Source organism: Siphateles boraxobius, unplaced genomic scaffold, assembly GCF_051911475.1.
Source record: "Siphateles boraxobius isolate OS27281-9 unplaced genomic scaffold, OSU_SipBor_1 8, whole genome shotgun sequence".
Lineage (NCBI taxonomy): Eukaryota > Metazoa > Chordata > Actinopteri > Cypriniformes > Leuciscidae > Siphateles > Siphateles boraxobius.
Window position 1 is genome coordinate 17,941,328 of NW_027509208.1, and position 21,836 is coordinate 17,963,163.

A 21,836-nucleotide genomic window follows, 5' to 3' on the forward strand; every position below is an offset into this window, starting at 1 on the left:
AATGCTAACTGACAATACTAAATTAATAAAATAATAAATGAATTAGGTCCTTTTCTTTCCACACCTGTGAAGTCTGCTCTTCTTTCTTCCTTCGTTCCTCATCCTGCAAACGTTTCTGCTGTTTCCGTGAAACAACCTCTGTGAACCCATCATCAGTAGTGTTCGACTGAGGGTCCTCCAGGGTTGTGACTTCTGGGTGGTCATCAATGATCACTACACCTGTGGAAGAGAAAAGAGGACAAATGAGTTTCAAACAATTTTATTCAGTTTACCAATATTAAAACTTAGTAATTCAATAATACTATAATACAACCCCTAATCCAGAAAAGTTGGGACAGTTTGTAAAATGAATATAAAATAAATGAGGATTTGAGGAATGAGATTAGTTAATTTTTATTTCTTTATTTAACTGATTAAAGAACAAAAAAAATCCAATGTTTTCACTGACCAAATTAATTGTATTTTGTAAATATAAACAAATATTGATTTTGATGGCTGCAACACAATATAAAAGTGAAAAGACTATAGAATATCCAAGTTAAACTATTTTAAAAGAGTTCACAATTAGCAGACAAATTGGTAATAGGTTAGATCGTGTTTGGGTATAAAAGGAGCATCCACCAAAGACTCGATCTTTGCAAGCAAAGATGGGTCATGGCTCACCACTGTAGCAAATTTAATGAGAATTGTCAAACAATTCAAAAATCACATTTCTCAATGCAAGTTTGCAACGTATTTAGATCTTTCACCAACTACCATACATATTGTGATAAGATTCAGGGAATCCAGAGAAATCTCAGTCTGTGTAGTGCAAGGCAGGAGATCTCCGTTGAATGCGTGCGACCCTCTAGCCCTCAGATGGCATTGAATGGGAAACCGTCATACTTCTTTGTTAAATACAGCCAAATGGGCTTGGGAGTTCTTTGGAAAACCGTTGTCACTTAACACAAGGGCTGCACAATATTGGAAAAATATGATTGTTTCAGCTTGTTTTTGGAAAAAAAGTTTCGGAGTGCTCAGAGACGAAAAGGACCATCCAGAATTTCATCAGTGACAAAAGCAAACATCTGTCATGGCATAGGGTTGCATCAGTGTAAAAGTTATGGGTGACTTGCATATGTGAGAAGGTATCATTGATGTTGTGGCACAGAAACGTATACCGCCATCAAGATTACATCTTTCTGGGAAGCAAGACAATGACAGGCCTAATTCTGCACATATATTCTAAAAAGTGGTTTCTAGAGACTACACCATAGAAGAGATGTGCTTGACTACCTGCAGTCCAGATCTGTCTCATCACAAAAAGGAGAATCAGACAACGATGACCAGACTGTTTTGAAGTGGTCATGTATCAGTCGAAATTGAGTATACTAACTGCAATTGGAATTTTAGCCCAATCAGAGCCTTTTGGGGGCCATAAGTAGAATTTGATTTGGGGGCCCCCTCCCACTACGCGAAGTCACCTGTGCTTGACGATTATTGACACAAATGTCACGCAATAATGATACATTATAAATGAATACAGTGAGGTTATGTATTAATAAAAAATAAATACTTAAAAAAAAGTAAAAGTTAAAACTTTATTTAAGTAGACATCTATTTTTTTATTACTAACTCTTCGAAACTTAAAACAAACTGTCTCAAAACATAAAATAAATTATTTTCTAAAATAATGACAAAACTGAGAAATCAGAAACATAATAAGAGCAAGGGTTCAACAATGACAATTATTGTTGAAAACTGTAAAAATATTATTATTTCTCAACTGTCTCAATACAGTGTAACTGTCCTCAAAATCTTTTTCATTATTATTATTGTAACAGACTTTGTTGGATTGTACATGACAGAATCCAACAAAGTCTGTTACTATAAAACCGGTAATGATGTACTGGGGCTCGTTGTATGTGTGTATGCACTCTATTTCTCCCCTCAGGGCTTACCGTAGATAGGAATGGGTCGTGCGCACTTGGTACTGGAGTGTCGCGGGTTTTTGGAGTTAGTGATCTGATGTGTGGTATAATAAAGTGAAGAAGAGTTCAAACTGCTATGTTTATTATTTATTCAAACTGCTACCCTTACACCTAGAAGGTTAAGTTCCCCTGCGGCTATTTTCTCCAACTTTAACCGATACCGTAACTATGCGCAGTTGCGCACGAATTGTCTATGCCAGAGGTCTTCAATCCTGCTCCTGGAGGGCCACTGTCCTGCAGAGTTTAGTTCCAAACCTAATCAAACACACCTGAATCAGCTCATCAAGCTCTTCAGGATCGCTTGAATATACAAAGACAGGTGTGATGAAGCAGGTTGGAACTAAACTCTGCAGGACAGTGGCCCTCCAGGAGCAGGATTGAAGACCTCTGGTCTATGCACTAGCGAGGTGTCTAGATTATGCGCATGACTTTAACGCAGGTATATTGATCATGAAATCAGAATTTTCTTGTCTTGAATCATTCATTCATTCATTCATTCATATGTCACTTGTTTAAGTCATCTGAAAAAAAATATATATATTCTAATCGATTGGGGGGCCCCCTGGTGGCCCCAAGCAGCCGCTTAGTTTGCTTATGCCTCGGGCCGGCCCTGAGCCCAATTCCAAAACATCAAAAAAGTATAATTATAATGAAAACTGATGTGACGGAGAAAAACATGCCGCTGACCCAACATTTTTGAGTATGTTGAGCCATCACAATCAAAATTTATTTTTATTTACAAAATACACTTAAGTTGGTCAGTGAAAACTGAAAAATATTTTCTTTGTACCTTTGTCAGTTAAATAAAGGTTAAAGAGAATTAACAAAAACAACGATTTTATTGCATTTTACAAAATGTTCCAACATTTATGGATTTGGGGTTGTAATATTAAAACTTCTTGCTTAGAGCCAATCAGCTAGCTAAAACACCAGGGGTTAGAGTCACTAAAAATTGTCTATTAATTACTATGAAAAAAAGGTTGCTACTGGGTACAACTACTGCAATATAGACAAAAGTCTTGAATACTCACTGGCATAATTGTTGAGGTCGAACTGAGACAAGGCATTTTCTTTCTCTTTGGGTTTTTTGACAGCTTGTTTTGCTTCCTCTTTCCGGCGGCTAGGTGCTTGATCTTTCCCAGCCTTTTGACCTGTACCAGCCTGAGCGGCCTCTGCATTCTGAGCAGCAGCACTGCAGGGAATAGAGAAAATATTAGCTCATCAGAAAATCAGAGCAAGGCAGATTCAAATAATGTTTCCAATAATGCTTTAATACAGCAGGAAGCCATGAAAGGCTGAAGTATACTCAGACCATATATTCAGTTGCTTAATTTTAAGATGGTGCTGCACGAGTCAGGAAGCCATGAAAGGCTGAAGTATACTCAGACCATATATTCAGTTGCTTAATTTTAAGATGGTGCTGCATGAGTTTTGTTTTTAAATGCAATTCTTAATTTTAGGCAGGGGTGTCAAATCCTGCTCATGGAGTGCCAACATCTTGTAGAGTTTAGCTTAGGGATGCACCGATACCACTTTTTTCAGAATCGATCCGATACCAAAAATTCTGAGTATCGACTGACAACGATCCAATACCAGCACATTGGATTTTTTTTTTTAATCAAGTAGAATTTATATAACTCTGTGTGTTGAACTGATAATCACTCTTTAGTGTGATAAACACAATCTACTTAATACAGATAACTTCATTATAAAGAAAAACAAATCCAAAAAATATATGATCATTATCTACGACAAAAATGCTATTATAAACTAGATTAGTGGATAATTCAGCCATAAAATTTAGTCTAGAAAAATAATGAGTCCACAATAATTGTATAAAATCTGAACATTTAGTGAAAAAAAAAACAAATAAGGGACAATAAGTGTAACACTAAATCTGGTAAAACATTACACATTGCTCTTTGTATTGTTGTAAAATACATTTATGAAAAACAAGATAGCAAAAATCAAAGATTAATTATTTTATATAGGCTAGCTATAAGCTACTATACAATTGAGACATGTTTTAAATGTATAGCACAGCTGTTTAATGAGGCAGATATAACTGGGCAGATATGATAGATAGAACAGAACAAGAAAGGCTATTAATAATCTTTCATTGCATCACTGTATGATATGAAAGGCTGCTATACAGAGCGGCACAAAGCGCTTATGTGCATCCCGAGCGCAGAATGATCCGCTTGAAGCAACACGGAGTCACAGCGCGCAGAGCCCGCATTGAAAAGTTCAAAGCACAAACGAAATACATACTGATGCCAGAGTTTCCGCTAGAAAAAAATGGTTCCGGTCAAAGTGACCGGCAGAGGTTTTGTTTTACGGACATTTTGATGATATGCCGGTCAAATATCGCCTCTTAATTAGTCAAGTTGAGGAAAACTGGAGGCAGTCTATGTAACTTAAAAAAATGACATGATCAGGCCGTATAGAATGCAACATGTTATTATTAGCTTAACTTTCAAATAGACGGAAAAAAACATGAACGTCCGATTGGCGTCAATCAACGCCAATTGTTTATTATGTTCATCAGTGGCAACAGTCTATATCAAGCAGGGACACGTTTGTGTGTGCATTTTATTTTGTGATTTCACAAGAATAAATAGAGTCTCCACAACAGCGATAGATTGAAAAGCGCGTCCGAGTGAAGATTGCGCAACTCGCGCAGCGCATCGTCCATGCAGCTGATAGCAGCGGACACGAGCGCTCAGCTTGATTTCAAAAACAACAGATTTTAGCGCTAGATCTTATTTAATAGCGAACTGAATGAATGATCTGCTAGTTAACTGGAGATGTTTTATTTATTTGTATTAGGTACATCCGTGCCTCAATGTTTCAAAAAGTGAATGTCTGTGAAACCATAGGCTATTCAGTTTTGATGAGAGAGAAAAAAACTGTAGCCTATGAGTGCGCGGATTGGAACCACTGATTAAAACCACTGATCTATAGGCTATAATGAGATGTTTCAAATATGGCCAGGCCCAGGCAGACTAGCCTTAAAAGCTTTTTTCAGAGGCCAGACGATGGTGAATCAGGAACGTATCACTCAATCGTTCGTTGTTCAGGTCTATATTTTAGACGTGCGCTTTATTTGAAATGCAGCATGCGATGTTTCGTAACTTTCAAATGGTAGAGTCTGTTCATTTATATTTATAACATAGCCAAAGATCAGTGTATTTTTGCTTTATACATTATTCTCAAATTCAGATTGTTTTAGGGGGCGGGATTATTGGGCAATTATAATCTGACAATTTGACCGGATAGATTTAATTTTGTCGGACATTTCATTTTTTTACCGGACAACGGAAACCCTGATTGATGCGTAGTGTATTATACAGTATCTATGCAATAGTTTATTGAGCCTTTTCTTTTAACAGTTTTAAATTTCAGTTATAGTGCTCTGACTCTACTCTAGTGTTGTGATCTAACAGACACCCGGTAGAAAGTAACATGATTAAGTTACAGCAATAAAGTCCAGCAAGATACAGTTGTTTTATGCAAAACCATAGAGCTCTATCTACAGATCAAGTATAATAATAGTAACATTGAATCATCTTGGAGAGAGTTTTATCATGTTGACTGTCGTAACTGAACGCGACGCGCTGTTTGAATGCTGAATGGAGAATGATTGACAGCCGCAGCGGAGGGAAGAGTTTACGTGATCTTTAATTTAATGACTTAAATGTTCATTTCTATCTCACATTATACTATATAATGGCTTCAGAACACTTGTAATATAGTGGACGAAAACTTTATGGTGCTTTATAATGTTTTTGTGGCTTTTGTGGGGCTTAACACCACAGAACAGTATAGCTACGCACAATATCGGATTTGGATCGGCCTCATCTGACCGATACCCGATCGGCAAAATGGCAGTATCGGATCGGTGCATCCCTAGTTTAGCTCCAACTAGCCTCAACACACCTAACTGGATGTTTCATGTAAAACTGAAGACCTGATTAGCTGGTTCAGATGTATAATTTAGGGTTGGTGCTAAACTAACGCACAGTGGCCGTTCAGGATTGAATTTGATGTTTAAGCAAAGTAATACTGGTGCTTGCCTTAAAGCATAACATAAATAATTTACCTATAAACTGCTATATTAAAACTCAGAATCTCTACTTCCTGGGACAACGCAGTTCAGGACTCACCCCCTACGTCCCGATTTGGCTCCAGATCCTCCCCTTCTCTCGCTCTTGCCTCCAGGGTAGCCTCGACCTGTTTTAGGCCCACTATTTCCCCTACGGTTCTGTCGATCGACAGGCCGCTGGCTTGAGAAGCTTCTCTTGGCTGCTGAGGCTAACTCCCGTTTTGGGATTGCCACACTTTCTGAGGGTGATTTGCTCTGTGCCCCAGAGATCAGTGTGGGCACAGAGGAGGAAGGGGTGGCGGTCATGGCTGCTTCAAGTTGCTTCTTGTCCTCTCGCTCTCTACGTTCATTGAAGTCACTACTCTCAGAGGCCGTCTCCCACTCCTCGTTGGCCTGGTCGGAAGAGTTCTGATTGGACAAGTCTGGTGATTTGCTGCCAGCAGCAACTACAGTAGTGGCTCCCATTTCAGGAACAACCGTTTCTGTGACAGGAAGTTCAGGCGAAGTCACATCAGGAGTGAGAGAAAGTGCTGTAGTGGCATCAACCACTCTCTCGGGCAAAGTGACCAGAGTTCCAGGGGTTTTAGACCGTGTCGGGGAGACAGACGTAGGTAATGGCATTCCAGGAGTAGCTTCACCAGCAAAAACTGCTGCTTCACGTTCTTTAAGCCTCCGAAATCGTGGGGGCTTGTCCTGTCTGGGTGGACGGGCTGCCCTTGGTCTCCGGGGCCTCTCCCTCATGCTTTGTCCACCCTCTCCGATCTTCTTGTTATCATACTTGGCGTGACGTCGTTCTGAGGGTGTGCTATCAGTGCGTGAGGTCTCAGCTTCTTCTGGTCGAAATGTCTCCATGGGCTTCGAGGGCCACTGTGAGCCCTCTTTGACAGCAGCCCGACGGAAAGGAGCAGATCTGTGGCCACCTCGTTCCCTGCCAGCACCTCGCCTGGTGTGCAAACCACCCTTTCCCCGGCGTGCAGCCTCACCCTTTAACAGAAAACCTGGTTTAGGTCGCCCATCCTCATCCCGAGACCCAGGCTTTTCCGAAATGGGTCCAGCTGAAAATCCGGAGGCAGATTTAGATGACCGTGATTCCGTCAGCTCGTGACGAATCGGTCTGCTCGGTTTGGCGCTGGGCTCGCGATCTGATGCTCCGGTGTCACTAGCAGATTCTCTACCTTCACTTTCAGAATCTGTGTCCGAGCCTCGTCTGCGTCTGCGTTTGGGCAAGACTTCGAAATCTGAGCTCTCACTACGGGTTTCACTCTCTTCCCGGCAGCGGAACCCAGCAGTCCCCATGGCACTTAATGGCAAGTCTGAGCGTGACCGTGGCTCTCTGTATAAGTAGTCCCCTCGACTCCGGCCACGGCTACCTCGGCCCCTCCCACCATAGCTGCCTCTGTAACTCCGGCCACGGGAATAGTACTCTCCTCGACCGCGGCCTTTATAATCAGATGGCCATTCCTTCTCTCTTTCTGCTTCTCTGTCCCTCTCTCGGTCACGTTCTCTGTCTCGCTCCCTCTCGTCTCTGCGATAAGATCTGGGAGGGAGGTTGGACTCTTTGCGAGATGGTAGTTTGGGCTCAGGACGTTTGTCATTAGTTGGAGGCATGTCTGACTTTTCCTCAGGAGCAGTTGAGACTGTAGAAACTACTGTTGTCTGAAGATCTCTGGATTTTGCCCCACCAGTCACTACTCCCACTTGAGGTTCTACCACTACTTTCTTTCCATCACCAGTTGGCTTCAGTCCTTCTTTCAGCCCTGCTTCTACAGCAGCTGAAGTAACACCTTTGTAAGTAACGCCCTCTTTTTTGGATCGTTCTCCTCGCTGCTCTTCTTTCTCTCTTCTTTGTTCTCTCTCTTCCTTCATGTCTCGTAGTACAGGTTTCTTAATAGGTCCAGATCTCCTGACTGGCCGCTCCCCTCCTGGACCCTCTCTTCTCCCGGATCCAGATCCACGGGATCCCCAGCGCATTTCTGACTTCTGCTTGCTGGGCGCAGGTAAAATAAGCTTTTCAGTTTTGTGCATACCATCATTAGACACAGGAGGAGTGGAACGGCTGTTGTTCACAGCCCCTTGACCAAAAGGCTCCTTTCTGGACTTGTCCTCAGGTCTTTCCACAGTATCAGGGAGGTCCAGGTTTTTCTGTGCTATGGTAAGTCCTTCAAATCTGGGCTCCTCCAGTTTCAAAGAGTGACTGGAGCCTTGAGAGATACTTCTTTTCAATACAGCCTGTCCAATAGCTTCAACCTCATCTGCACCAGAGAGGTTAACCTCCTCAGGTTCAAAGGAAGGGATGACTGGTGTTCTGTCAGTCTGTAAGAGACCTGGTACCTCTTCGGTAATACGACTAAAAGCAGATAAGGTTTCAGATGAATCCCTGAAGAAGTCACTTTTGCCCCGGGGCTCCAGTGGGCTATGGTCCTGAGGGTAGACACCTGATAGACCTCTATCCAGCTCCAGACCAGCATCCAATCTAAGAGGGGACAAAGAAAACATCTTAGCACTTGATCAACAGGTTATTCCTAACAGTGGGGGAAATCGTATTACTATATTGTTCTTCTAAAAGACTGGAGTCTCCACCTTGACTCCTTGCCATCTTCTCGTCCTTTAGCAGTGGCAGAGGAAAGCAGAGGCTCTGTTGGGGGATATGGGTCAGAACCCCAAACCATTCGAGGCTCACTGGGAACTCCGTGTTCTCTGATTGGTCGTGTCAGATGATCAAAAGTTTCTGATCCAGAGCTGCTGTTATCTGCGGGCTCTCGTCGTACCAGCTGCTTAGGAGGCATTCTCCCTGATGATGAAAAATAAAGTTACTACGACTGCAGATATAGAATGCAGCAAAACAATTGCTCCAAAACAAACTAAATTGTCAGAAATAATGTTTTTCACAATACTAAAACTGGAGACGTATTTAAAAAGAAAAACGAGGAAGTGAAACAGCATAAGATGAAAACAACGAGGACATTTGTTACTGTATATTTTAAATAGTTTACAGTGATTGGGTTTGTTACCTAGTTACTAGGAAAGGAAACAATTTCAGTTTGCAAGAAATACCGGGGTGCATAGGAGGCATGTCTATTGGTGGCCGTCCAGACATCATACGAGGATCCATATAAGATTGCATCATTAGCCAGCGTGGGTCAAAGCCCATCGAGGCTAGGTGTTGGTGGTGGGGGCCAAGAGGTTGGTATAGGGATCTTTGCTGAGGGGGAACAGAACCCCCTGAGGGAGAGACCGAACCCCCTCCACCTTGCTGCTGCTGTTGCTGCTGCTGCCACTGTTGTTGTTTAAGCTGTTCCTAAATAATTTAAGAGGAAACAAAAATAACTACATTAAAGCAGGAATTACTACAAAGAACTTCAGTTATCAAATAATATCTGACAGGTGACTAGGGCTGGGCGATATATCGCGGCTTGTAGTCCGTGCGATGTAGAAAATGACTATATCCTGAAACTCGCGGACATTTTTTTTCCTTAGTTTTTTCCCCCTCTTGTCCTGTCCAGCATCAAAGCGCAAGCATAATGATTACCTTCAGGGTTTTTCCTGCATAGACAATTATGAGGCGGCCGCCTCCGTAAAATTTCGTGCCGCCTCCGCCTCTCGACAAAACTCGGACAGACAGTCACGTGCTCATATACACTTTTTTCACCGTGACAGTTCTGTCGCGATTCCCGCTTGTGTCCATTCTCTAACCGTGTAGTTTGCCGATAGTGCTGCACGGATCATAATCCGCGGGTCGAGCGGGCCGAGTAATAAAAACATTCCATTCAATCGAGGGTGGATGACAGCTAAATGAGTGTAATAAAGACACGGAACTCCCATCATGCTACCTAATGTACGGACGGTAACCAAGTTGCGCTGTTGAGTCTCGCGCAGTTATTTATAACATTAATTATAGTAAAGAAACAATATATAGGCTACACACGACCAGAGTGCTGTTTTCCTGAATGCCATCACGATTGAAACCGAGATATTAATTGCATAACAGTTCAATAAACAAGTAGTTAAAATTAAGTTACTTACATTTTTAGACTGTTTTTGTTCCGTTTTAGCAGCGAAAATAGTTCCAAACAACAGAACCATATCGCGTCTCACAGCAACACTCATCCATGATTCATTACTGAATCATTCAGCATTTTGAACTAACAGTTAATCGCTTGAGTCAAAGATTCAATTGCCCATTATTAAACCGCCTCATTCTGAATCAATCAGCCGTTTGAACGAATCGTTTACATTAATGACTCAATGACTCGCTCATTAAGACGGCCGCCTGCCGCCTCCTACTGGCGGTTTAGTTTCAAAGTATCATTCTTTTCAACATTCCTTATTTGTATATTCAAAAAATATTCAAAACAATCTCATAATCTCATTTAATACAGTTATAATTTTTCAATGTAAATTATTTAATTTGATTGGTAACAGCCTGTCTTATTATTTTAATTGAATGTATTGATAAAATGTAAGAATTTGAAATTAAATTTAGAGCATACATTAAATAAAATTAGGGGGAAAATGCCCTTTATAAAGGTACAAAAAATTGTTCTGATAAGAGTGTTTTCAAAAATGAAACATTGACAATAAGTTTAAAGGGAGTAAAGCCTCTGTTTAGGCTATAAAGAAAATGTAATTTTGCCAAAAGAAGAACTTTTAATTTAAATAAATGTAAATTGTGTGATATGTTACCATATTATCATGCTTAATTGAATAATTGTAATGTGATGATCAGATGCAGATATCTAAATCAAAGAATATGGGTGGTTGGCGGGTGGATTATTATTTATGGATTATACAGTTTGAACAAGAATGTTTTAATGTAGACATATAGAATCATCATACTGGTGTGATTGTATGCATCAAAGTTTTAATTCAAGGCTAAGGCAAAATATCGAGATATATATCGCGTATCGTGACATGGCCTAAAAATATCGCGGTATTTATAAAAGGCCATATCGCCCAGCCCTACAGGTGACCTAAACAAACTATACATTTTCATCTTTACAGGGTTCAAACTAAAATTGATGCTAAAAGGAAGCAGGCAACAAACAAAGCCAGGACAGTGTGTGAGCACCTGTTGTCTAAGGAACCTGGGTGGCAAAGACTTCTGGAACTGTTTTGAGTATCCAGAGGTGACAGAAGGGCGAACAGCAGTCCCTGCCTCCCCCTCATTTTCCAGTTGAGATGGAAGAGGTATATCTTCATTAACAGAATGATCCAGTCTGGACAAAGACAACTTAGGCTCCTCAACTGAAACAAAAAAAAATTAAAATTTTAAATCTATAACTAGCACACTGTATAAAAATAATTACATATCAGGCAGAAGATTTTATCCCAATTTATTGTAAGCATCAAACCAGGTGAGTGTAAATAATCTTCTTGCCATAAAGCAAGTAGCTGATTACTTGCTTTGTTTGGTCCAAACAAGATTTTACACCCTACCCTGGCTGGTCTTATTTTCACATTGTAAATTAAACCATTTGATTCTTTCGATTTACAACTAAAGTTTCACAGCAATAGAAAGCCATTTAAGTTTATATGCCGCAAATGTATTGCTATACATGCAAAGAGGTACATTTTGGTAGACAAACCTCTATTCGAAATGCACATCCAAAAATGCTAATTAAATATCAATGAGGATGCACCGCTTTTATCCTGATGGTGAACTGTACCAGCAAAATCACATCAACCGCACATGATGTTTTCAATCCATTTACCTCTGGGCTCCTCAGCACTGAAGTAGTCTCTCGTTGGTTGTCTATCCACTTGTCTATGCACCTCCTCACTTTTAGCAGTATCAACTTTGCTTTGGGGTTCTGGGGCAGTCCTATGAACAGGAGGGCTAGGTTGCCGAGTAAGAAATTGTGGTACCTCCTCCACAGTGGGCTCTGTCCTTTGATGGTTTGGCATAGGAAGGCAGGGTTGCTGTGCAGGGGGAGTTGGTGCAGGCTGAGGGGGTGGAGTTTCAGCAGGTTGTTTAGGCACAGTTTCAGTCACTTCCGGGTGGTCATCGTGAGCTTGCGTAGTTGGTTTAGAAGTTTCTGTAGTTGAAGGTCGACGTTTCTCCTCCAGTTGTTTGAGTTTCTCTTTGCAGGCAGCAAGTCTCTGTTCTTCCATGCGCCGTTCCTCCTCCTCACGCCGTCTGCGAGCACGCTCTACTGCTTCCGAGAGCTCTGACTGCTTCTTCCGTTTCTGTCGCCATGCTTCCGTTTCCTCCTCACCTGCAGGGGTTGCTGAAGTGGGCAGCTTTGTAATACGTGGGCCACCACTTCCCACAGAACGACCAACAGTTTGTCCCTGCACAATACATTTTTTTTGTGGCAATTATAGACAAAAAAACAAAGCAGCTAAAAAAAGAAAATTCGTTTTCAGCTAACTTTGTCAAATCAGAGACTACTGTCCCAGTGCACGGCATACCTGTTGGTCCATCTTGCTATAATGGACAAGATTGCCAGGGGAGGGAGCCCTGGGATCTCCACTTTCCACCCATGAACTCTTGCCATCACTCCTCTCCTCTGCTCCTACTTTCCATCCCTCCTGGACATCAATTTTTCTTGTTCGCATACGATCAACTTTAGTCATCCACTCCCTGTGTTTTAGCAAGAAAGTTTTATAGGACCAATTTTCACTATGCCCAAATACATTTAGCAATTTTTATTCCATACAAAGATCAGTGCTTACCAGCCATCGCCTTTCTCCTTAGCTGAATGGTTCTCCTCATCATCACTAAAGTTCAGTTTCTCAGTATAGTCAACTTCCATCTGGGCACCTAAATAAGACCAAAAATGGTGACTCAATAGACAATGATTTAAATATGAAATAAAATGTGGCAATACATAAGCCTGAGAATTAAAAACTTAATCATTTAATTTGATTATTTTGTACTTATCTTCTGGTACGCACCCATGACCTTCCAAATATAAAACCAATCATAACATGAAGTACCAACATTGTTGCAAAAATGTATGCTTTGCATTACGAGTTAAAAACTGACAACAGGTATTGACTATAATTTCTGACTGGATGAGCCACATTTAAAGTTGAATTCTCAATTCAATGATTCCCGTTTTATATTCTCCATTTTCATATCATCCTATCGTCAGCCTGTGAGATCGACGATACACGATATTATCGTGAGGGGGGAGGGGCTTACTTATTTGATTATTAACTTGCTCATTTACTTATTTATTTGCTTGTTTTATTACTTTGTTTTATATACGAGAGTCTTTTATTTTGCTAGCAAATGTGGGGTATTTATTAATAGGCTAAATCAGGTTATTTTCCAGTATAGTGAAAAAAAAGATCCTAATCATTTTTTTATCTGACTCCCCGAGTATTTCATCATGTCAGCGGGAAATTTACGGACACACATTATCCTCTCATGGCGTTACAGATGCAGCATTTTGACTGTACTTCTGCACGAGATTGGAACACATTTAATAATTTCTTGGGTCAAGACAGAGTCGGTGTTTGTGATATATATGTCCTCCTACCAGTGCGCTTTCTGTCTGCATGCACTTCACAATGTGCACTTCAATAAGCCCAAAGAACGCAGGTTAATGTGTTTTAAATGCCAGGAGAAATCAGATTAAGGAGCAAAAATCTAGCTGAGTCGATCGGTTTATACTTAAACTTATGAATTGACTCCGATAAAGGAAAATGGGTTAATGCATTTACATGACCACATGCATTGTCAGTTTATTCAGCAAAATCGGGTTAAGAACATGGATGTAAATGCACTCATTCCCTGAAAGTGAAAGCAGAAACGAACTGAGCTTTCGGCATCTGTCGCTGCATTAACGCCTCATTCTCTCTGGCTTAATATTTCTCTTGTGGACCTACATTAATGACAGTGAAAAAATTAGAAGAATATTTCTTGTTAAACAAGTGTTTGAAGCTGCTTTTGATTTTCATAGATGGCAGAGTTTCACAGAGTTGTGCTGTGTTCTTGAACTAAAGACTGTTATTAGGCCTATATCATTTTAGTGATATTATTATTAATATTTTGTAATTGAATTGTTTTTAGTGTCATTAAATGTTTTGTTAATGTGCTATGGAACAAAATACTGACGAACAACTATGTCGTTTTCATCTTGGATCTGTATAAGAATGATGCATCTGTTAGAACAAGCACTCTTGACAATTTGTGAATGGATCACCTTGAAATTCAATTTTGATGTGGGATGTAGTTTTTTAGTCTGTTTTAAAAACATTTTCTTATAGTCCTCATACGCACGTGTCGGTGATGTCACAAGTGTTAGGCTATGTGGTGATGTTGTTATGAATTTAGGCAAGGCAAATTAACTGTAGTTCCTAATATTAATTTAATAACAATACTAGCTTTATAATAACAACAACAATAATTTAATACAGAAGTGGGAAACCGAGCCAATTATCGTATTGATCTCAAAGGCATCTGCCATCAGCGATAACTCTGACTATCGTCAATACACGATACTATTGTCTATCGGCACAACCCTAATAGCCATGTGGCTATCTGTCATGATATAAATCAGGTATAGCAACCTCTAACAACTGAGACATTTCTACTGTTGCACTGTACATCCCCACCTAACCCTACCACAAACTATGAAAAAAAAAAAAAAAAACGATCCAAGGGTCACTCTCACCTGCCCAACCCTCATCAGCATCAGTGTCCAGATTGTCTAGCTCCTTTAATTCAGTGGCACTAACAATTGACGGCCTGTCTGGATCCTGATGCCATGGCTGAGTGGGAGGTTGTGCGGGTCTTCCAGACCGTGGACCCCTTAGTGGAGAAGAGAGAAAAACATGAGAAAGCGAGAATTTACAAAGCTCCTAATTAGGGCTGGGCGATAAATCGATTTTATCGATTAACTCGAATGTGTAGTTTACGCCGATTTTTTTTAATGAAAATCGTTTTTTTCTTTAACAACCGCCGACGCTCCCATCTGGGCTCCCGTAGTTCCGATCGGGCTAAGCGCTTGCCATGATAGAGATACACAAACAACATGGCAAATGAGCAAGACCGCGGCAGCAGAAGCACACCGGCCGAAAACATTTACAAGCTGAATCTGCAGGGCTCCCAACTCTCACGAGTTCACTGTGAGAGACGCAATTCTGTCACTTTTTAAACGCTCTCACGCCACACATCCATTTTCTCGCGCAGAGAAAAATCGCGAAGCAAGAGAACACTGACACCGACAGACAAGACAGAGCAGGTTACTATCGATATGAAACAGATTCTCAGCTCTCAGATTCTGTCAGTTTTATTACAAAATTCAAACAATAAACACCGTTTTGGCGCTTGTAAATGTGACGTGAAAGAACGCTGACAGATCTCAGTTCAAGCGGCACGTGAACCAAACATCTGTTACTCTTTACTACAAACTTACCGAGATGTAATAAAATCGATCGATCAGTGTTTTTCAACCGCGGAAAGATGTCCATAAAACAGCTGGAGAACAACATATGCCACGTAACGTTATATTTACCTCAGGATGGCTTTTAATGACCCATAGCACGCATGTTAGTTAGACGCATTATAAAATAAAAAACGCATTATATTTAATTTGAGTTAGTTTTAACCTTTAATAATACCAGCTGACAGGGCTCTCTGTATGTTTACAGCATTAGGTGATTTTTTTTTTTTGGGAGAACAATTAACACATTAACGTATATACTTTTAGATAGTAGTAAGATAGTTCTTAGGTAGTAGTACGTAGCTACTACGTACCTATTTATCCAAAGGAATTTATATTGAATCAAGATCAGAATCAAATCACAAGAATTGAATTGAAATTGTGAAATTTGTGTTAAGCAATAATAAAAACAGTAGCAAACCAGTAAACTTAATAAAATTATGTTTAGTTACCAAATCATTTGACTATCACAATACACTTATTGTGATGCAAATTTTTTGTTTTTTTTACACATCCCCCCCAATCCCAATCCACCCATTTTATTTTATGTTACATTTTCATTGTTTTCAAAGACAGGGCCTGTCCTCTTGTCTTTTTGGCTTGTTTTTTCTGATTGCACTTTAATGGAGATCAAATCCCAGAAGGGAATATTAAAACAAAATAAAGTTAAAACTTGTTTTGAACAATTTCTTTGTCATCTGCAGATTGATTTTAAGTACGTAGAGAAAAAAAACGATTTAAATCGTAAATCGGATTTTTTGTGAAAAAATCGGGGATTTTTTTTTTTAGGCCATATCGCCCAGCCCTACTCCTAATGTCCTGAAGTATCCCAAAATACCAAATTGTCATGTCTAATAAAAATAGTCTTTAAACTGCTACCACTTTCAACTTTTCCATCTAAAGCCAGTTAAGGTTAGTTCCAGACCTTATGGGACCACTTACTTGGACATCTCTGGTGGTCCAGGGTATCTAAAGCTGCCTTGTACAGGAGGAAAGGGCCCTCGAGGGTAAGCTTTAAACATCTGAAAAGATGCGAACATTAAAATAACACGACCAAATGCACTTCACAAAATCAGTACCAGCCAGAAAATTTATAACAGCATGCCACACTTCAGGAGGTAGAAGAAATGATAAACAATGGTTAAATAAAAATCACTCACATATGGCGGCATCATGCTCCTGAACTGGGCAGCATGGAACTGTGATGACATCCCTCCCGGTGGTTGCTGGCCACCATTGAGTTTATGCTGAGGGGCAGTAGGTGGGAGCCTGTCCCTGGCATCCCTCTTTTCTCTGGCCTCACCAGCAGAGGGTTTTCCTGCCTCATCAGAGTCCCCAGAGGGAGATGGTGTGCCTCTACCCATGCCCAACTCCTCAGAGGGCTTACTGTCAGTCTCTGAGGGGCTGGGAGCAACGTTTAAGTTCCTGCCTCCACCTTCTCGCCAGCTACCCACATCTGGTTGGTAATTGGCATTAAAGACCAGAGTAAGGGAGTGCACATGACATTTCTTTTTATCATTAATAAATTGTTGAATATTATTTTAAACAGTTGTATCAGGGATGTTACACAAAGCTGTGAGTGAATGGGAAGGAAAATTACTCTGAGGCCTGAGGCTGGGGCCCGGTCCATAGGGTTCATCTTCCTGATCACCTGATTTATCCACCTCACCCGCCGCCTGCAGACTCGGAAATTCCTGATGGAACTGACTGCTCATCCGAGGAGCTCCTGCACATACAGCGCCATTGAAGCACTTGGCTTTAGCAGTTTAAAACTCATAATTTTGATAATTATGAAATTAAATTTGCTTAGATGAGGATTTACAGTTCACAATAGTATTTTGAGAACACTAACAATGAATTGGTTTACAGAAGAAAAGGCTTACCGTCCAGCTGCCCAGGCTGTTTGCTGTTGGCCCAGGAGCGGCTGCCACCCAGAGGAGCATCAGAGGTCTGGGGCACAGTTGGCTTGGGCTGTGGTGGAGGGGTCTCTTGCTGCCTATAATTATAAGATAAGTGTCAATGGAACACCAAAATCTAAAAGGAGTATGTTTGGAACAAGAGTGTTATAACTTCCAAAACTAATCTGGCAATACATCCATCATTTAAGGTGGTGTAGTTTTACCGTTCGTCTCCTGGTTGATCCTGTCTGGAGGCCCATCCGCTGCCGTCCTTGGGTACGATGCTGACGTTGGGATCGTTGCCTTTGTTTTCAGCTTTCAGGCTGGGCAGGTTAGCTGGAGGGGGCATGCGTCGACTAACGGCAACTTTGCCCAAACTTTGGAGCCCATGTCTGGCGGCAACTAAGGAGAAAAAAAAAAATTCATTAGCCTTAATTACACACTAATCTTTTGATTTAGACAAAGGAACAATAGTTTTCTGACCAAAATTTAACAAGAACATCATTAATTGCAGCTATAACCTTATAACAAATGTTATTGGGCCCTCTCTATCTGCTAAAGCTCATAGGAATTCACAGCGGGTACTAAAAGGACAAAGGCTGCTTATTTGATCCAGCAATGCACAGGAGGCTGATTGGCGAGCTCATAAACGACAATTTAAGGACTTCACTGCATCACTTGACACTCTTCTCAATGAACAATTCTTATACTAAGAGTTAAAGTGCAAATTATCATGAGCTACACATCTTGGCACATTTTCAGACATGCTCATTTCTCCACAAAATGAAGGTAGTTCATTGTCTGTATTAAAAGCTATTGCATTAATTATTGCATTTAAAATGTAAATGTTTTTTTCCTTGCATGTTTAATGCAAAATATGCAGTTTACTGCTTTCAATTTTGAGGTGAAACGTAACATGGAAATGTTCTTGACCGGTTAAGAGAGATTCACTCCACTACCGAGATTTTGGTAATTAACAACATGTAAGAATGGTCAGTTGACTCACCTGCAGTTTTCTGGGTCTCCAGAGACTTGCCCTTGTACGTGTTGAAAAGGCTAAGGGTTGCATACTTTGTTTTGCCATCCTTTGCCTTGGTGCTCTGCCCTGACTTCTCGGACATTTCGCTGGAAACTCATTGAGTCTGGTCCTGCGGCCTCACCCCTCAGAACCAGCCCCTTAGAAAGAGACCAAGAAATGAAAGACTGAGTGAGCTGACTGTAAAACCAGATACTTTCTCTAATATCTACCTGAATCTCTTAAGCGTTTTAAGCTATATTTCCTGAGCAAACTACAATGCAATAACCAGGAGACATATCTATGTTTCCATCCACCTATTCTTATGCACATTTTCATCCACAAATTTTTTTTTAAATGCTGAAAAAAAAAAAAAAAAAAAAGATGCACAAAAAAAACACGCGCATAAACTATGGAAACAGAAACATCAAATTCTTCGATGCGCATCAAAAAAGATGAGACTTTGCGATGGGTCGGATTCGAAATAACTGGACCAACCAGCAGACCGATTTCGTTGCACAGCATGCTGTTTTGGTTGCTCTGAAATGATTGAGCAAAGTCTGTCATCAAAGTGGTTCAGAATAATTACCTCCCAAAATGGTCTTACATGAATGTGTTCCCAAACAGCCACATTTGCCTCTGAAAGCAAGATAACTTTACCCCCTTTAACAGAGATTCCGGAAAATAGTGACCCGGGGATTTGACCCGGGTTCATTTGATTTTGGTTCATTCACACTGACAGTGATTTTCCAGAATCAGAGAGTGCGTTCACACACAACCCGTAAAAATCCCATAAAGACACGTGACATCGATGTGACATTTAATGTCTCAGCAGCGTCTATAGTTTGCTTATGAGCTGCGATTTCTCTTGAGAAACCACGCTTGTGCATTTTTTTCTCTGATTCGATCATAAACTAGCGCATTACGTACTGTTTCACTAGCCTGCTTTCACTTCACTTCAGCGTCATCATTACGACACGGCATTGGTTACGGCTTTTGTTCACACAGCGCGCGTTCCAGGACTGATCCCGGCAATGTCACTAGGTCCCCAACCCGCCATTGATCCCGGCATCAATCCCGGGTCGTGTTTGCGTTCGCACAGAAGGCGTTCTGGCAATTTCCCGGGATCAACGCGCTGTGTGAAAGGGGCTTTTGTGTCATCTGCGCACTCTGAGGTGCAAGTAATTTACTGTATTATGCAGGGCCTGAATTTCGTTTTGGAAAATAGGGGGGAAATCCCCCTTTAGGTCATTCTTATGGGGGGGGATTTTTTAATTTGGGGGGGGGGGGGGGGGCAAATTAAAAATTTAAGTCTATTTTTGTCTTAAAAATAGACAATTTTAAAAAAATATAGCTAAATGTTTAGCTAAATGTTTGCTCACTCATTGCATTTGCGTTTTTACAATGGGGTAATTTTTTTTAGTTTACACAACAAAAGGAAGCTTGATTTCAATCTTTGAATTAAATTGAAAAAAGTAGCACAAATAAATACACGCAATAAAGAGAAAAGTTTAGGTCTAACACACTATTCAGAAATGCTAGAAACGGAAAAAATAACACTGAATAGTCTTTTAGTCCTGTATAATTTGAATACATAGGCTATTAATCCTGATTCCTTACAATTAATGCTATCTTTTGAGGTTTTATATACAATAATGACAGACACATTTTAGGCTACTCTCACTTTAAGAGCTAGTGCACGGATCCATTAAGGGGCCGTTCACATGTTGCGTGTAAAGCGCAGTCCGCGCCACTTTCTCCTCTTTTAAAAAGGGCTCCCTGTTGCTAAGCAATCATGAGCCATGTTCTCCATGAAGACGAAGACGTTTCAGCAAAGGATGAATGCGCAAAAGACGTAACGTGAACGGCCCATACTGTTTTCATTATAGTGTCACATGCATTTTCTTTTTGTATTATTTTTTTGAGACATAACCGATTGTGTTTGAGAGGATACTCCCCAAGACCGGAATTTAGACAATGTTGTGTGCTTTTGACCGTTAAAGCGCTATAATTCGCAAAAAATAACTCAGTTTTGTTACTCATGAGCTGTTTGTTATGCGGGTTAAAATCGCTTGAATGTTTAAATAGGTAAGACTTAAAAAGACTCACAAATTATAAACAATAGTGACGATGCAATGGCCCGATTGTGCAAGTCACATTTCCATCAAATGTCCCGGCTCCTGAAACGCGAGAGTCTAGAATCACCGCCTGCAGCTGCAACGCGATTGGTTTGCCTTGTGTAACCTATTTTGTAGGGGTGTGCCATATCATACCGTCCACGATAATACCGGTATACATTTTTACATGATAAAAAAAGTGTCATATCGCGATAATGATATAGCGACGCGATGAGGTATGGCGCATTTACGTTCCCTAGCACACACAACAACAACACCTGTCTGAGCGCGAGAGCAGCCTGTCAGCCTCCGATGACGATTTAGCAATTTCACAAACAGCTTGAGTGTTCAGCGGGGCTGCCGACCCGCGTCTTCTCTCTCGCGCGTTTAGGAGTCGGGACATGACTGAATGGTCTCTTGCACAATCGGGCCATCAGTGCATCGTAACTAAAGTTTGTAATTTTCAAGTCTGCTTAATTCTTATCAGTTTAAACATTCAAGCGGTTTTAAACTATCCAGTAAGCTACTCGCGCACTCTCTGAGAGAGTTGCACTGCGTCTGCGTGCATACATAGAGTACAGCTCGCAAGAAACTAAAGTTATTTTTCGCGGATTATATCGCTTTAATGGGGGGAAAACGCAAAATTGTGTAAAACTTCCGGTCTTGGTAAGTATACTCATAAACGCAGTCGGTTATGTAGCTATAAAACGCATGTGACAGTGTGACAGACAGTATAATGAAAACAGCAATGGATCTGTGCACTAGCTGTAAAAGTGACAGCAGCCATAGGCTATGCGTCTGTCATTAATGTTGTCGTCAAAACAACAAAAGATAGCTTCAATTGTAATGAATTAGAATTATTAGCCTATGTATTTAATTTAATCAGGAAACAGAACTAAAAGACTATGTGTTATTTTACATTTGATTACTTTATTATGTTTCTGTAGTATTCCTGAATACTGGTGTTAGACCTACACACATTTAACATTTAATTCAAAGATTGAAATCAAGCTTCCTTGTGTTGTGTAAACCCTTAACAACAAAATTACCACATTGTAAAAACGAAATGAGTGAGCAAACATTTGGGCGAGATAAACATACTAAGAAAATTTTCAACAACAAAAAAAAAAATGTCTATATCGTCATAAATATCATTATCGCAAATATTCTTGAAATATCGTGATAGAATTTTGAGGCTATATCGCCCACCCCTACTATTTTGGGAGACAGAGAAGACGCGGCATTGGCAGAATCACTCACGCTGTTTGTGAAATTGCGTCTCACAGAAAGTTTTAAAATGACTGATTTGATCTTATAGTCTGTTAGGTTAAACTTA

The 21,836-nt window shown here is 40.5% G+C and overlaps 1 protein-coding gene across 2 annotated transcripts in view; it reads right to left on the minus strand.

The window, feature by feature from the left end:
• The window catches only part of prrc2c (proline-rich coiled-coil 2C), a 63,425-nt gene that overhangs the window by 26,299 nt on the left and 15,290 nt on the right, over window positions 1-21,836 (minus strand). For both annotated transcript variants that reach the window (XM_077220746.1, XM_077220745.1), the window contains exons 2-17: window positions 18,375-18,544; window positions 17,593-17,770; window positions 17,354-17,466; window positions 17,071-17,196; window positions 16,631-16,926; window positions 16,413-16,492; window positions 14,700-14,836; window positions 12,751-12,838; window positions 12,487-12,658; window positions 11,787-12,366; window positions 11,144-11,319; window positions 9,130-9,373; window positions 8,656-8,866; window positions 6,137-8,548; window positions 3,002-3,162; window positions 65-219 (exon numbers count right to left, since the gene is read on the minus strand). In XM_077220746.1, the coding sequence (XP_077076861.1) occupies window positions 65-219; window positions 3,002-3,162; window positions 6,137-8,548; window positions 8,656-8,866; window positions 9,130-9,373; window positions 11,144-11,319; window positions 11,787-12,366; window positions 12,487-12,658; window positions 12,751-12,838; window positions 14,700-14,836; window positions 16,413-16,492; window positions 16,631-16,926; window positions 17,071-17,196; window positions 17,354-17,466; window positions 17,593-17,770; window positions 18,375-18,489 (5,244 nt within the window). In that variant the 5' untranslated portion in view covers window positions 18,490-18,544. The remainder of the gene's footprint in view (window positions 1-64; window positions 220-3,001; window positions 3,163-6,136; window positions 8,549-8,655; window positions 8,867-9,129; window positions 9,374-11,143; window positions 11,320-11,786; window positions 12,367-12,486; window positions 12,659-12,750; window positions 12,839-14,699; window positions 14,837-16,412; window positions 16,493-16,630; window positions 16,927-17,070; window positions 17,197-17,353; window positions 17,467-17,592; window positions 17,771-18,374; window positions 18,545-21,836) is intronic.